General features: G+C 42.2%; 1 protein-coding gene across 40 annotated transcripts in view; it reads right to left on the bottom strand.

The window, feature by feature from the left end:
* LOC116989340 (receptor-type tyrosine-protein phosphatase S-like) overlaps positions 1–16,354 on the bottom strand; it is a 394,665-nt gene that overhangs the window by 46,438 nt on the left and 331,873 nt on the right. For all 40 annotated transcript variants that reach the window (XM_033046622.1, XM_033046611.1, XM_033046631.1 and 37 more), the window contains 2 exons: positions 12,547–12,644; positions 6,976–7,099 (listed from right to left, as the gene is read on the bottom strand). In XM_033046622.1, the coding sequence (XP_032902513.1) occupies positions 6,976–7,099; positions 12,547–12,644 (222 nt within the window). The remainder of the gene's footprint in view (positions 1–6,975; positions 7,100–12,546; positions 12,645–16,354) is intronic.

Below are 16,354 nucleotides of genomic sequence, written 5' to 3'. Positions count from 1 at the left end.
TCTGACCAGCCGGGTAGTTCAATATTTAAGGGAGCTGTATCCCAAGTGGGCCCACTGTCAGGGTTATTGCAATTGCATGTAAATTATAACTGGGCTGTAAAGAGACCCTAAGTCCACTTACTGCATCAACCACTGTATATTCCAAGGGCAAATTGATCATCAGGGCTCCCTCTCCAACGGCTCAGAGAATTAAGAGCTGCGGGCAATATGAAACTGAGGCGCACACATATACACAGACACGCACACAAAAACATAAGGTCACATGCACGCGCACGCACATACAACACACAAACACAGGTACATCACACACAGTCACATCTGAGCATCTGGAAACAGACACACAAGCGCACACACATACACATTGGTGGTGAATCTGTGGAATTCTTTGCCACAGAAGGCTGTGGAGGCAACGTCAGAGATAGATAGATTCTTGATTAGTATGGGTATCAGAGGTTATGGGGAGAAGGCGGGAGAATGAGGCCACTTACGATCTGATGATTTGCATTTGCACACACACACGCATGCACATACTCATACGTACACACACTGAATGGACTAATTCTGCTACTATCACTTATGACCTTATGACACACTCATACATTCACACAATGACACATATATCTATGCACACACATGCACAAAACATGCATGCCCACGTGGACATGGCCACACACATGCACACACTCTCCTATCCAGCAGAACAGTCAGGGAAGAACAAATAAATATGTGAAACTCAAGCGATGTGCATCAAATGATGCACTAAATACCTGATTGCCTGAATCAGTCATCAGTTTAATTTCAGTGGCAAATTTGATTACTGTTCATTACTGTGATTCCTGGGTGTCCAGATGACCAAATCTCACGCATAATTTCCTGAAATACTCCAGAACAACTCAAACTTACAGCAGAGTTCATGGCCTTTATCGCCAACGTTGTAACTTCCATTGAACTGAACATCGATAATTACTTAGCTTTGGACAGCACAACTAAAATTGGACAACACTATCATAGAATCATCGAGTGACACACTGTGAAAACAGGCCCTTTGGCCCAACTTGCCCATACTGGCCAACGTGTCCCAGCTACACTAGTCCCACCTGCCAGCATTTGGTCCATAAGCTTTCAAACCTGCCCTATCTATGCATCTGGGAATTCAGCAGACCTGAAAAATTGTTTAGAGAATACAGTGATATATTTCATTGGATAGAGGAGTGTGTAAATAAAAGGGGAAGTGGTGCAATTAAAATCAAACTGTTCTGAAAACAATACCAGTATCGAGTGACCTCAGTTTTAAGCCTAAAAAAAAGAACTAATAAGAGGAAGAAAGAGAGATGGAACAACGGGATCCGACAGAAATGATGAGAATCAAAGGAAATTGGTACAAGCAGCTAGTCTCTAGGGCCTGCATGCTGTCCAGGATGATGTTTAGTGACCTCAGAAGATTACTAAAGTTAAATGTAATAATTGTGAATGAAGATTTTTAACTTTATATTAAGACAGATTCTAAGAGCATTACAGATGTTGAAGTAAGCATGACATATAGTTAATCCAGCCAAAATGTCTGAAAATTGTACAAAGAAAATCTATAATATAACCTGTGTACTAAATAAAATGCCAGAACTCATATATATAGAACAATTGCAATATACATCATCAGTGAATCTTGAAATATATACATATATATTCAGTCATATTTCCAATATTCATTAAAAAAAACATTTTGTGACTGAAAATACCAAGTAATTTTGGGATGCAGGAAAATATTGTCACTGCACAGCAACAATGAGGCATGACATGTAACATAACAAGTGCCTCGTTGTAATTACACACATACTTCAGATATTGTTAAAAGAATAGAAAAGCAAAAAGGATGGTGCCTAACAGAAAACATACATCCGCAGAAACCTAGGGCGAGGTAGCAGGTGGAGATAATTTCTCAACAGAAATCTCACATAAACTAAGAGCAAAAAATTCAAATGCTGTAAGAACTCATTTGGGTCAAGCAGCATCTGTAGAGACAAAGTGACGTTCGATGTTTCGATTTGACACAGGCTCCCCTCTGGATAGTCTCCCCTCGTACACAAACCTTAAGTTTTATTATACACTAGACTAAGTGGGACCCGTTGGGTCCCAGCATCACACAGGAGGGCTGGTCATCCAACGCAATATTCCACCTCTCCACCAATTCTAATATTGGTGGCCAGTTAGGGGGGGGGGGGGGGGGGGCTTTCTGGAGCGCTAGTATGGGTGTTGTGGGCTGAAGGGACTGGTTTCCAGAGGGCTAGTATGCAAATTGTGCGCCAAATGGATTCTTGGGCTGGCGTCTCAGTCAATCAAGCCTGTTGTGCTGGCAACTCACTCACTCACGGCTGGTGGGCTGGTAGTTGACTCACGGCTAATCCTTGAAATTCTATTTCAAGCAGGGTATAAGGCCACCAAATTCAAGTGCAGTTTCTTACCACTTCTAGCAGGGTGCAAGGCCACCAAATTCAAGTGCAGTTTCATACCATTTGAAGTAGGGTGCCAAGCCACTAAAGACAGCGAGTCGTGACCTCTCCCTCCTCCATCTTGCAGAGACTGAGCCACACCCAAATTTCCGGGTTTTTTAACCCCTCTCCCCCCCCCCCCCCCCGAAAAAGGTGTGGCTTTCATGGAGTGATTGACAGGAGAGAGATTCTCAACATTTTTTAAAAACTAATAACACTTTTATTTTTCATTGATGGGAAGAATTCTCTGCATCTGCTCAGCGGATGGGGACTGAGTAAGATGGCCAAAAATCACAGCCGTAAGTGGTAGCGTTTTATCTAAAATCAATATACAGTGCAAACAGGAAGTAAGTGCATTTACAGTAGTGCCTTTTAACTTCAAGCCAAAGCACCCAAGCCACCATTTGCAGTAAGTAATGCCTTTTAACTTCAAGCCATTGCATCTAAGCCACCATTTGCAGTAAGTAGTGCCTTTCAACTTCATGCTACCATTAGCAGTAAATAGTGCCTTTCAACTTCAAGCCAAAGCACCCAAGCCACCATTTGCAGTAAGTAGTGCCTTTCAACTTCATGCTACCATTTGCAGTAAGTGGTGTCTTTCAACTTCAAGCCACACCCAAGCTACCATTTGCAGTAAGTAGTGCCTTTCAACTTCAAGCCAAAACAACCAAGCCACCATTCGCAGTAATAGTGCCTTTCAACTTCAAGCCAAAGCTCCCAAGCCTCCATTTGCAGTAAGTAGTGCCTTTCAACTTCAAGTCAAAGTTCCCAAGCCACCATTTGCAGTAAGTAGTGCCTTTCAACTTCATGCCACCATTTGCAGTAAGTGGTGTCTTTCAACTTCAAGCCACACCCAAGCCATCATTTGCAGTAAGTAGTGCCTTTCAACTTCAAGCCAAAGCAACCAAGCCACCATTTGCAGTATTAGTGCCTTTCTACTTCAAGCCAAAGCAACCAAGCCACCATTTGCAGTAATAGTGCCTTTCAACTTCAAACCAAAGCTCCCAAGCCACCATTTGCAGTAAGTAGTGCTTTCAACTTCAAGCCAAAGCAACCAAGCCACCATTTGCAGTAAGTAGTGCCTTTCAACTTCAAGCCAAAGCAACCAAGCCACCATTCGCAGTAATAGTGCCTTTCAACTTCAAGCCAAAGCTCCCAAGCCTCCATTTGCAGTAAGTAGTGCCTTTCAACTTCAAGTCAAAGTTCCCAAGCCACCATTTGCAGTAAGTAGTGCCTTTCAACTTCATGCCACCATTTGTAGTAAGTGGTGTCTTTCAACTTCAAGCCACACCCAAGCCATAATTTGCAGTAAGTAGTACCTTTCAACTTCAAGCTCCCAAGCCACCATTTGCAGTAAGTGGTGTCTTTCAACTTCAAGCCATACCCAAGCCACCATTTGCAGTAAGTAGTGCCTTTCAACTTCAAGCCAAAGCAACCAAGCCACCATTTGCAGTATTAGTGCCTTTCAACTTCAAGCCAAAGAAACCAAGCCACCATTTGCAGTAATAGTGTCTTTCAACTTAAAACCAAAGCTCCCAAGCCACCATTTGCAGTAAGTAGTGCTTTCAACTTCAAGCCAAAGCAACCAAGCCACCATTTGCAGTAAGTAGTGCCTTTCAACTTCAAGCCACCATTTGCAGTAAGTGGTGTCTTTCAACTGCAAGCCATACCCAAGCCACCATTTGCAGTAAGTAGTGCCTTTCAACTTCAAGCCAAAGCAACCAAGCCACCATTTGCAGTATTAGTGCCTTTCAACTTCAAGCCAAAGCAACCAAGCCACCATTTGCAGTAATAGTGCCTTTCAACTTCAAACCAAAGCTCCCAAGCCACCATTTGCAGTAAGTAGTGCTTTCAACTTCAAGCCAAAGCAACCAAGCCACCATTTGCAGTAAGTAGTGCCTTTCAACTTCAAGCCACACCCAAGCCATCATTTGCAGGAAGTAGTGCCTTTCAACTTCAAGCCATCATTTGCAGGAAGTAGTGCCTTTCAACTTCAAAGCTCCCAAGCCACCATTTGCAGTAAGTAGTGCCTTTCAACTTCAAGCCAAAGCAACCAATCCACAATTTGCAGTAAGTAGTGCCTTTCAACTTCAAGCCAAAGCTCCCAAGCCCCCATTTGCAGGTAGTGCCTTTCAACTTCAAGCCACCATTTGCAGTAAGTAGTGCCTTTCAACTTCAAGCCAAAGCAACCAATCCACAATTTGCAGTAAGTAGTGCCTTTCAACTTCAAGCCAAAGCTCCCAAGCCCCCATTTGCAGGTAGTGCCTTTCAACTTCAAGCCAAAGCAACCAAGCCACCATTTGCAGTGCCTTTCAACTTCAAGCCAAAGCTCCCAAGCCACCATTTGCAGTAAGTAGTGCCTTTCAACTTCATGCCACCATTTGCAGTAAATAGTGCCTTTCATTTTCAAGACACACCCAAGCCAAGCCAACCGGGGGGGGGGGGGGGGGGGGGGGGGGGGGAGCGCTAGTATGAACCATTAGTGCTTTCTGGAGCGCTAGTATGAACCATTTTAGAACCAATAGACATTTTTTTTGCAAGCTTTAGAACCAATAGAGACACTTTTTGCAAGCTTTAGAACCAATAGACATTTTTTGCAAGCTTTAGAACCAATAGACATTTTTTTGCAAGCTTTAGAACCAATAGACATTTTTTTGCAAGCTTTAGAACCAAGAGACATTTTTTGCAAGCTTTAGAACCAATAGACATTGTTTTGCAAGCTTTAGAACCAATAGACATTTTTTGCAAGCTTTAGAACCAATAGACATTTTTTGCAAGCTTTAGAACCAAGAGACATTTTTTTGCAAGCTTTAGAACCAATGGAGACACTTTTTGCAAGCTTTAGAACCAATAGACACATTCTGCAAGCATTTTAGAACCACTAAGGGCACTTACATTTGAGTAGACATGTGTTCAGTGTCATTCACAGCTCAGAGAAACGTGACCCTCTGCCTTCCTCCATCTTGAAGAGACTGTGTGGCACACCACTTCCTGGTTTTATAGTCTTTCCCCCTGCCGCCAGCGGGGGCAGCAGAGAGAGTGGGGAATTTTGTAAAAACATTAATATCTCAGTAATTTTTAATCGACGGGGAAAATCCTCGGCACACATGCGGCGGAGGGGGGCTCTGAGCGAGGTGGCCAAAAATGACGGCCGTAGGTGGCGGCGTTCTCTTGGAAATCGCAGCACAGATGGCCAAAACCAGTCAAGAACAGACTTTTAGTAATATAGATATTTATGAAGTTAATGTTGACAAGAGCTTGGGCCTCCTGGCTGCAATAACTGCATGCCATGCTTATGTCAAAATCTGCAATATTCTTAGCATCAATGATTGAGCGTGTCTATTAAATGAAAAGTTATATGTAGCTTTGGATTTTCCACTACACTAGCTCAGAAATGGGTCAAAATTAACCTATATTATTATTTTTTTTCAGATACTAATAATAAGATTTCCATGACATTGTTATAGGGAAGATTCCAACCTAGGTTCCAGGAATGTACTTTGTCCCAGTCAGCCATTTGCCCCAGCCCTTTATAGGGAAGTGAAGCTTCATTTATGAACATAGAGCACAGAACAGTGCAGCAAATGAATAGGCCTTTTGGCCTATACAATATCTCTGCTAAATATGATGTCAACTTAAAGTAATCCCTTCTGCCTGCATGTACCCCATATCTCTCTATTTAAAAGTTTCTTCAGCATTCCCCACCATCCCTGTGACTCTGATTGTGGATTTTGGGATTCCAAAGAGATCACTCTCTCCACGGATGTCTTTGAGTTCCCACCCCTTTCTGCTTTCCATAGAGACCACTTCCCTTCTTAACTTTTCTTACATCCTTTTGTCACCTTTTTGTCTCAAGCCTTTGGCACTTTCTCCACCCATCTGCCAATCACCCACCCTTGCCTGTATCCACCCATCACTCGCCAGGACTTGCCCCATCCCCACCTCTCTTTTCCAGCTTTCCTCCCCCTATTCCATCAGTCTGAAAAAGACTCCTGACCTGAAACATCATCTGTCCATACACTCTACAGATGCTGCCTGACCCATTGAGTTCCTCCAGCACTTTGTTTTTGCTCACTAATTCTTCTGCACCCTTCACATCTTTTCTGTTATGGGGCAACCAGAATTGCACACAGTACTACAAATGCAACCTGAACATTGTTCTATAAAGCTGCAACATGATTTTGTAACTCTTATATTCAATGCCCCAACTCTTATATTCAAGGCAAGCATAGCGTTTGCCTTCTTTACCATCTTATCTACTTGTGTTGGTATTTTCAGTGGCGACGGTGCAAAATTGATTCCTTGCAGAAAGACAAAATAAAAATGAAGCTTACACAGAAAAATGGGCAACGTCACAGCATAGGGAATCCATAGCACTGGTTTTAGATCAGATAGTGCAGATTGAATGACCTTACAAACCACTTTGGATTTCCCCATTCAGAGCTCTGAACCTTGAGATGCGATTGACTACAATGTTTTGGAGACTCACCCTCGATCGGTGCCAAGATAACTCTGGAATGGTCATAGGCAATCACGTTGGCGTAGCGGTTTTTGGGTTTGTTCACCTCCATGTTTGAGTGTTCCCATGTAAACTGCTGACCCGGATCAATTGACTAAAATATTGAAGGGAAAAGGAAGAGAAAAAAATGGAGAAAGATCTTACTCTTTGTTCCTACAATTTGCCATTCAAGAATCTCACCATGGTATTATTTTCAGTATTCAATATCATATACTTCATTATTTCTTTCAATTATGATCTAGAATGATTTATTAAAATGTATAATTTCTTCATGGAGGCCCCTTTTGTCATTTGATTCCATTTCCATTTTACTTCTTCACTAAATTCACAGGAGTAAAATGCGTGGTTGATTTGCGACCAGTTCAATCAGTTTATGTCTGATTCAAGCGAACCCGAGAAGATATAAAGGAATATTCTGAAACAAGGGTATTTTTTTAATGCTTTACGAATTGCTGCTTCCACTTTCATGCAGGGTCATAGCAATGAATCTTTGTCACTAAGCTGCTTCACAAGGATGTTCTTCAAATGCTGAGGTAAACCATTCAGTTAACTGCATGAAAGTATCTGCGTTCAACATATCCTGCTGGAAGCAGAATATATTCACTGGAGCTGAGTATCACATTACAATAATGTGTAATAAGTCATTGACAAAGGGGAAACCTACCATTAAAATACTTCATAAACTGATTCCTCTTTCACATTAGATTGGCTTCAAGCATGTGTTTGGACTATAAATGAGAAGTAGATTTTTCTTCAAGGGGTAAGTTAAATACAACTGTTACAATCTATAAACTAGGTGTGAAAGAAGCTAGTTGGCAGGGGATGATCCTGTTAGCCTTTTAATAAAAAGATTTCTGTAAGCCTATGAGTAGAACAATAAAATAATACTGCACTGAAGGAAGTCATTCAGCTCATTGTATCCGTGCCAGTTAGTTTGCAGGTTTAGCCCCATACTCGAGTTTATACTCAAATTACTTTTTCTGATATACCTGTCCAATTACTTCCAAAATATTTCCAATGGAATTGAATTGCAATTTGCTTTTAAATAGAGCATTTCACAACCAATGCAAAAAATTCCCTTCATTTCCCCTCTCATTTTCTGCCAATTATTTTAAATCTATGACTTTTAATTATTGACACACGGAAGAAGTTTCAACCCACTTTCTCCATGTAAACCCATCATGCTGTGTTATGCTAAAGACAACACCATTTTAACTGAATGAATCTTATAAAAAACTGTTCCTAAGCATATTATTTCATGTACATTATGTTCAATGGCATGATTGGTGCTGTGAAAACAAATGTGCTCCATGGTGGCACAGCGGTAGAACTACTGCCTTACAGCGCCAGATATCCGGGTTCGATCCTGACTACAAGTGCTAGTCTGTACAGAGTTTGTACGTTTTCCCAGTGATCTGAGTGGTTTTTCTCTGAAATCTTCAGTTTCCTCCCACACTCCAAAGACGTACAGGTTTGTAGGTTCATTGGCTTGGTATAAGTGTAAAATTGTCCCTAGTGTGTGTAGGATATTGGTGATGTGCGGGCATCGCTGGTCGATGCGGACTTGGTGGACCGAAGGGCCTGTTTCTGCGCTGTATCTCAAAACTAAACTAAACTCCACCAAGCTTAAGTGGTTGGATGTGGAAGGGAATTCACCCCTTCTGCAGAAACAAGTGTGGCAGCTTCAAAACTTCCACATTGACTCCATTCCCCCTGAGAGCTAATTTGTTGCGACTCAATGTGAGAGTGCAGATTCATTGTCAAGCAAAGGGACAGTTTCCTGTAGTTTAATTAATTCTCTTAAAGACTGATCTGAGATGGCTTTAAACTCATTCACACTGAGCCAGAGTCTCCTAAAACTGCAACTGCATTAGTTAAGAAAATAAAGTGGAATCGGGAATTCAGTCAATGCAACTCCTACAATATACAGTGCATTCAGAAAATATTCAGACCCCTTCACCTTTTCCACATTTTGTTACACGTTACAGCCTTATTTTAAAATGGATTAAATTCAATGTTTTTATCATCAATCTACACACAATACCACAGAATGAAGAAGCGAAAACAGGTGTTTAGAAATTTTTCCAAAGTAATTAAAAAGAAAGAACTGAAATATCACATTTACATAAGTATTCAGACCCTTTGCTATGACACTCAAAATTGAGGTTAGGTTCATCCTTAGGTTTCCATTGATTATCCTTGAGATGTTTCGACAACTTGATTGGTCCACCAGTGGTAAATTAAATTGATTGGATATGATTTGGATAGGGACACACCTGTCTATAAAAGGTCCCCCAGTTGACGGGGCATGTCAGAGCAAAAAATGAAGACAAAGGAATTGTTCATAGACCTCCGAGACAGGATTGTGTGGAGACACAGATCTGGGGAAGGGTATACAACAATTTCTGCAGTAGTGCAGGTCCCGAAGAACACAGTGGCCTATGTCAGTCTTAAATGGAAACACCAGGACTTCATAGAGCTGGCCGCCCGGCCAAACTGAGCAATCGGGGGAGAAGGGCCTCGGTCAAGGAGGTGACCAAGAACCCGATGCTCACTCTGACAGAGCTCCAGAGTTCCTCTGTGGAGATGGGAGAACCTTCCAGAAGGACAACTATATCTGCAGCACTCCACCAATCAGGCCTTTATGGTAAAGTGGCAAGCCGGAAGCCACTCCTCAGTAAAAGGCACATGACAGCCCGCTTGGAGTTTGCCAAAAGGCATGAGAAACAAGATTCTCTGGTCTGATGAAACCAAGATTGAACTTTTGGCCTGAATGCCAAGCGTCATGTCTGGAAGAAACCAGGCACCGCTCATCACCTACAGTGAAGCATGGTGGTGGCAGCATCATGCTGTGGGATGTTTTTCATCGGCAGTAACTGGGAGACTAGTCAGGATCGAGGGAAAGATGAACGGAGTAAAGTACAGAGAGATCCTTGATGAAAACCTGCTCCAGAGCGTTCTGGACCTCGGACTGGGGCAGAGGTTCACCTTCCAACAGGACAATGACCCTAAGCACACAGCCAAGACAATGCAGGAATGGCTTTGTGACAAGTCTGTGAATGTCCTAGAGTGGCCCAGCCTGAGACCAGACTTGAACCCGATCGAAAATCTCTGGAGGGACCTGAAAATAGCTGTGCATCGATGTTCCCCATCCCCGGACGTGACAGAGCTTGAGAGGATCTGCAGAGAAGAATGGGAGAAATTACCCAAATACAGGTGTGCCAAGCTTGTAGCATCATACCCAAGAACACTTGAAGCAAAGGTGCCTCAACAAAGTACTGAGTAAAGGGTCTGAATACTTATGTAAATGTGATATTTGAGTTATTTCATTTTAATTACTTTGCAGAGGTTTCTAAATCCCGGTTTTCGCTTTTTTATTATGCGGTATTGTGTGTAGATTGATGATAAAACAAATGTATTTAATCAATTTTAGAATATGGCTGTAAGGTAACAAAATGTGGAAAAGTGAGGGGGTCTGAATACTTTCTGAATGCTTTGTAAGTACTCTCTATTTTTCATGTCTTTTTTTATTTATATTTTGCAGCTTCAGACGGGTTTGATAACCACTTTTTGTGGCCTCCATCCAGAGAGAAGCCATGCACAGGTATCGCTTCTTCATCATGACATTCCTAATTCTCCTTGAGGAAGATAGAGAAGTTGTGATACCACAGATAAAGTAATGCCTTTCAGAACAGGCTTGGACCTTCTGATATGGTGTGTAACTGCACTAATCCCGAACATTACCATGGCAACCCCTCCTCTGCCTTTTATGTCCTTTTGGGTAGAATTGGAAAAGGTCCAAAGTCTTTCCTTAATCCTGCTTTTCTTCTTCCTACAACCATAGAACCTCAAAGAATAGAAACAAACTACTTTGCCTGCCGTAGTTTGGCAATTCATGAAATAATTCATTCGCAATACTATGCACCTCTTTGTCACCTAACTTGCTAGCTGCTTTTTACTCAAATACTTAAACTCTCCTCTTTTAATTCTATTTCCATCAGTACCCACAGGAAAAATTCCATAGACTAAAATCCAAATGTCTGCTCTGCCATTCATGAGCCACTGGAATGGGTGGCAACATTTGCCAATCATTGCCATCTTGGATCATTTAACTCAGCCCAACTAGAGTTGGAGATGAGGGGTTTTGGTTTGCAGGGTGGCATAGTGGTGCAGCAATAGAGTTGCTTCCTGCAGCGTCGGAGACCAGAGTTCAATCCTGACTGCGGGTGCTGTCTCTACGGAGTCTTCATGTTCTCCCTGTGACCGCATGGGTTTTCTCTGGGTGGTCCAGTTTCCCCCGCATCCCAAAGATGTGCAGGTTTGTAGGTTAACTGGCCTATGCAATTTGTCCCTATTATGTAGGATAGAATTAGTGTGTAGGCTACCATTGGTTGACATGGACTCGGTGGGCCGAAGGGCCTGTTTCCACGTTGTATTTCTGAACTCTAAACTATACTCAGTAAGGCTAATCCATTGTGAGGTCATGCAGTGAGATCACTCAATCACTCAATAAGTTAAATCAAACTCAACAAGTTAGATAAATCGCATCCTGGACTCTCATTTCAGCTAGCAATGCTTAAATAGCACTTAACCTTCAGATAAACTTGCAAAACAGAAAAATAAAAAATAAAAGTGATTATTACAATTTGAACACAGCAGTTCTGAAAGCTGGCATCTCAATGGGCTGAATGTCATAAGAAAATCTGAAGTATGAAAAATAAAATGTGGTGATGCACAATGGTTACTTGCATTAACAAATCATTTATTTCAAGGTCAAAATGACAGTATCCTTGGTCAATCATTCAAAATATTTTAGGATAGACAGGAATAAACTCTTTTTTATTTATCTGTGATTGTGGTGAGCCATTCCTGAGAATAAACCGATACTAAATCTCTCTTATGTACTGTAGAAACAAGGAATTGCAAATGCTGGTTTACCAAGGAAAGACACAAAATGCTGGAGTAACTCAACGGGCCAGACAGTATCCTTAGAGAACATGGATAGATGATGTTTTGGGTCGGGATCCATGTCGGGACCCAAGTGGAATCAAGGGATATGGGGAGAAGGCAGGCACGGGTTATTGATTGGGGACGATCAGCCATGATCACAAAGAATGGCGGTGCTGGCTCGAAGGGCCGAATGGCTTCCTCCTGCACTTATTTTCTATGTTTCTAAACATCATCTATCCATGTGTTTCCAGGGATGCTGCCTGATCCGCTCAGTTACTCCAGCATTTTGTGTCTTTCCTGCCTTGGGAATATTCTGAGGGCGATCTATGTGATAATGGTACCACCACTGTGAAAGAACAAATAGCATTTGGTACATTGGTAGTCTATGCTGTGCACTCATTAGTTATTCTGTACTGTAAAACAGAAACATTTCCAAACCTGCACACTGGTTAGGAACAGTGTCAGGTGTTTGTGATTTTGACTAGGCGTCAAGTTTCCATAAGAATGCAAATCTCTGCTAGTTTCTCGAAGATCAAGAACTCGCAAGCTGCAGGTGCCATGGATTCATTTCTAAAGTAATCCATACTTTACCTCGTACTCCTGTGAAAACTTCAGGTTGTCGTTTGCTTTCAAATGCTCCGTGTGTTCAGCGAGCTCTGTGATGGGAATTGGTGGGTGACTCATCATGCCTGTGGGAAGACATAACGGAGATATCATTTTAAAAAGCAAACAATGAAAGAAACACATCGTTATAATTCATTCATCAGTCCCAGGTGAAAAGGCTGAAATGAGAGGAGTAGAAGAGGATCTGTGTGGTTAGAACATTACATCATCAGGGCTTGAAATTTGAGACCCAACAATTTGCAAGGAACCCATTTTCTTACAGGAAACACACTGGAACCCTCTCAGTGTGGTTTCTCCGGAAAGGTATTTCCATCAATATATTCCCTGTCTGACTAAAGTACTGGAATCTGCCTCCTGATCTTCTCCTGCACACATGGGTTTATGAAGTGAGTTTGAAGTCAGCCTCATCCGTTTCCTTAACTACTGCCATTTCTTCTATCCCACTTCATCTGTCCCTCCCCAATGATCACAAAAACTTTAAATTTTGCAAGCAGCATCATACCAATCAGCATAGGTAGGAACGTGAAATGGGATTCCAAACAAGGAGTGTTATACTTGATAGTCAAAGAAAATCAGGCTACCTGAAAATATTTCAGAAAGTTGAAATACTTTTAGCCAACTCCTTTTAAAGAACTAAAATTTTCATTGTATTTACTAGTGAAATTCTCCTTCAGTTGTGTGCATGCAGTTTAGAGCCTCAGTTGTATTTATGGCACAGTAAGTTCAGATTCTGCTTGGGTACCCAGGCATATCTGACTCTGTTTAATGGCCCACTCCTTGCAAGGGTGACTTTGGAAGGGGAAGCCCAGGGGTCTGATGAGGGTTTGAGGAGTATTTTTACTGGGTGTGATCCATCACCTTGTGAGGGGAATTGAATGTTATTCCTGGGTTTTCCAACATAAGGAGTTTCCAGTTTCATCCTGGGAATGGGGTTAGGCAAGATGGCCAAGTGGAAACGATGGCTTCTCAGAAAAAGATAGTTAATTGCTAGGAGAGCACCATCCATTTCACCCCATCTGCAGCAGCCAATGGCTGAGGAGAAGCAAAGCAGAGCAGGGAATATTCTGAGGGAACAGTTGTGGAGGTGTGATGAAAGAATAGGAGAGGTGGGTTAGTTAAAGGACCTTTAGGGTTGCCTGGCCTCAGTTTGCTGGGATGCAGTTCTGAATCCTCTGCCATGCTAAGCTCACGACCTCTGCTGCGCAGTTGTTAAAGAGTGTTGAAGGACTGAGCAGGCGCAGTGAATATAGAGGCCAGTTATCATCATCCACAGCCAAGAATTTGAACGTGACAGTGGTATTGCTGATTCAGTTGCCTGATACATGCAGAGATCAGCAGGAAAGAAAGGCAATAAAAAGAGCAAAAGACACCCCTTTAATAAAAAAACACTGTCACTGTGGATCTCTGTGACAAAATCACGCTACTCCTGGAAACATACAGAAAGTGCCCACTTTCTTTCCACACCAATGACACGTACCATTAATGTTTGTGCTTCAACTCAGTTTACTTACAACAACAGGTGAAGTGACTGTATGTTATTAACCTGGTGTCCTCTGCATACTTTGAAGACCTCGCAGTGTGTAATGCTCAACCCCAACCTAAACTACTTTAAGGATATTCTCTCATCGAGAAATATTATCTTGCAAACCATAAATTAGAAGTCTATAAACTAAGTGAAATCATGAATGTCAAACTTATTAAAACATTTAATATTATATTGCGAAAACTGTATTGCACTCATCTTGCACGATATGAATTGTAATAAAAATAAAATAGGGTACAGGACCTTGCTTTGTGCGATGCAGGCAGGTTTGCTGTCTATTTTTTTAAATTTCAGATCTGCTGTGTATTTTTGTTTATCTAGATGGGGAAGCCATGAATTTTCATTTTGACATGCCATCGACACCATCCCCTTTTAATGAGTTTTCCTGCGTTGCCTTGGTTACCTGGTACTTTGGTGCATTGTTTTGTTTCCCTGGGTTTTCTCTTTCCTTTCTGATCCCTATATCTGGCTGTCTCCACAAGCATGTCCCTAATGGAATTACCGGGCCCTGCTCGAGGAGATAGCGGGAAATGCCTTTGGTTGCTATGGAGAATTTCAAGCCCTGTTACAGATTCAGCAGAGTTTGATCATTGGAAGCAGACAGTATGGACGTTAAAATCGAGGCAGCACAGAGATGAGAAGCAAGCATGAAATCATCATCAGTTTTTATGGTGGGACATCGCAGCAGATTCTTACAACACAAAACAAAAAGGGTACTGTGTTGGAGAATACATTCCAGCATCATGGAAAACGGCAGATGCAGCCACACTCTCTAGCAAAAGAGGAAGCAATTGAGGCCACCACCTTAACCACCCTTCCCAAGTCTTGCACGGACTCACAAGAGTGAAAAGATTTGGGCGCGGTCTTTGCCTTTTGGAGTTTTGTTGTAAAAGGCAGCTCAAAAACAAGCTGGAAGGTAAGAGATGCCTTCCTGTGTAGATCTCCCTTCCTTCACTGCACAGTCCCAGATGCTGCATGTTCCAACTGAGGCACAGTGGAAGTGCAGCCTTTCTGAATCCATGACTCACAGGTTACTCTTTAAGCTACCCACTCTTTACTTTCACATCCCTTCGACTAAATCTCCCGCTCAGCCGACATTATTCCTTTGATATGCTGCAGTACCGTTCCCACAAGGATACCCATTGGCACCAACCTCGCCCTCATCCCTTGCCCCATCACCAAGGACAGCTATCCATGTTTGAATCTTGTCTATTGAAGTCAAAGGGTTATTTGATTAGGAAGTCCTTGCAGATCAAATGGCATCCTTCCTCACCAAACAGTGATGCAGTTTCCAATAGTTAATATACAGCGATGGGGGAGGTAATTTCTATTCTCTCCAGCTCTGCATGGCTCACGGTCAACTAACGATGTATCAAGCACAGAACCTCCTTTCTCACCTCCACGACGGCCAATATTTGCAAGCTAAGCAAACTAGAGCTTCACATTTTGCTTTCTACCAAACCTTGTAACCAGGTTCCCGAAACCCATCCAGTTAGACCATGGACACACATAGATGAGAGGCTATCATTCAATAACGTTATGTGGGGTTGAGGTTACTGGTAGAAGCATTGCATTTGAGCTGGCAGCACAAATGTTTAACGTCTGGTCCATTAATATCTGCAGTATTCGAGTGACTTCTCCTGCAGTGTATCGTGGTGGCAGTGTAATTGCTAGGGTCAGGATATGATGGAGGGGAAGTAGCAGTCATCTCTACCTGCCACCTCAACTCAAGTCGGTCTCCAAATGTAAGGAGATATTTGCAAAACAAATGTGCCAACTGGATATTTCAAGGAGCATGAATATACATTGAAGGATACACTGAAGGTCGGTGCAGCCTCTGGAAAGTCTCTGTGGTGAAGAACATCAGTTTAGGGCCCTGTAACCTGGACACTGAGGGGCCGGTTCCTATGCAACAGAATCTCAAATGCTCGCTGGGTGCATTGTTTAAGGAGTCAAAGTGAGTGGCGTTGATAAGGGAATGTATTGGATTGATGGTACAATAAATATATTGAATGTAGAGAGATATATTGATATCAGCATTGCTTTATTATTGTCACATGTACTGGTTATATTCACTATATATATTATGAATAAAATATATTTCTGAAATTAAACGTGGTCTGTGCTTGTTCCACCACATACACACTGCAGGCACTGGCACAGTACAGGCATCATGTCACAGTGCGGAAACAAGTTTAACTCTCCTGGTTAATGAGGAAAGCATTGATTCCT

The sequence above is a fragment of the Amblyraja radiata genome, chromosome 29 (genome assembly GCF_010909765.2).
Source record: "Amblyraja radiata isolate CabotCenter1 chromosome 29, sAmbRad1.1.pri, whole genome shotgun sequence".
Classification (NCBI taxonomy): domain Eukaryota; kingdom Metazoa; phylum Chordata; class Chondrichthyes; order Rajiformes; family Rajidae; genus Amblyraja; species Amblyraja radiata.
The sequence above is the reverse complement of the archived record's forward strand: the minus strand, read 5'-3'. Positions and strand labels throughout refer to the sequence as shown.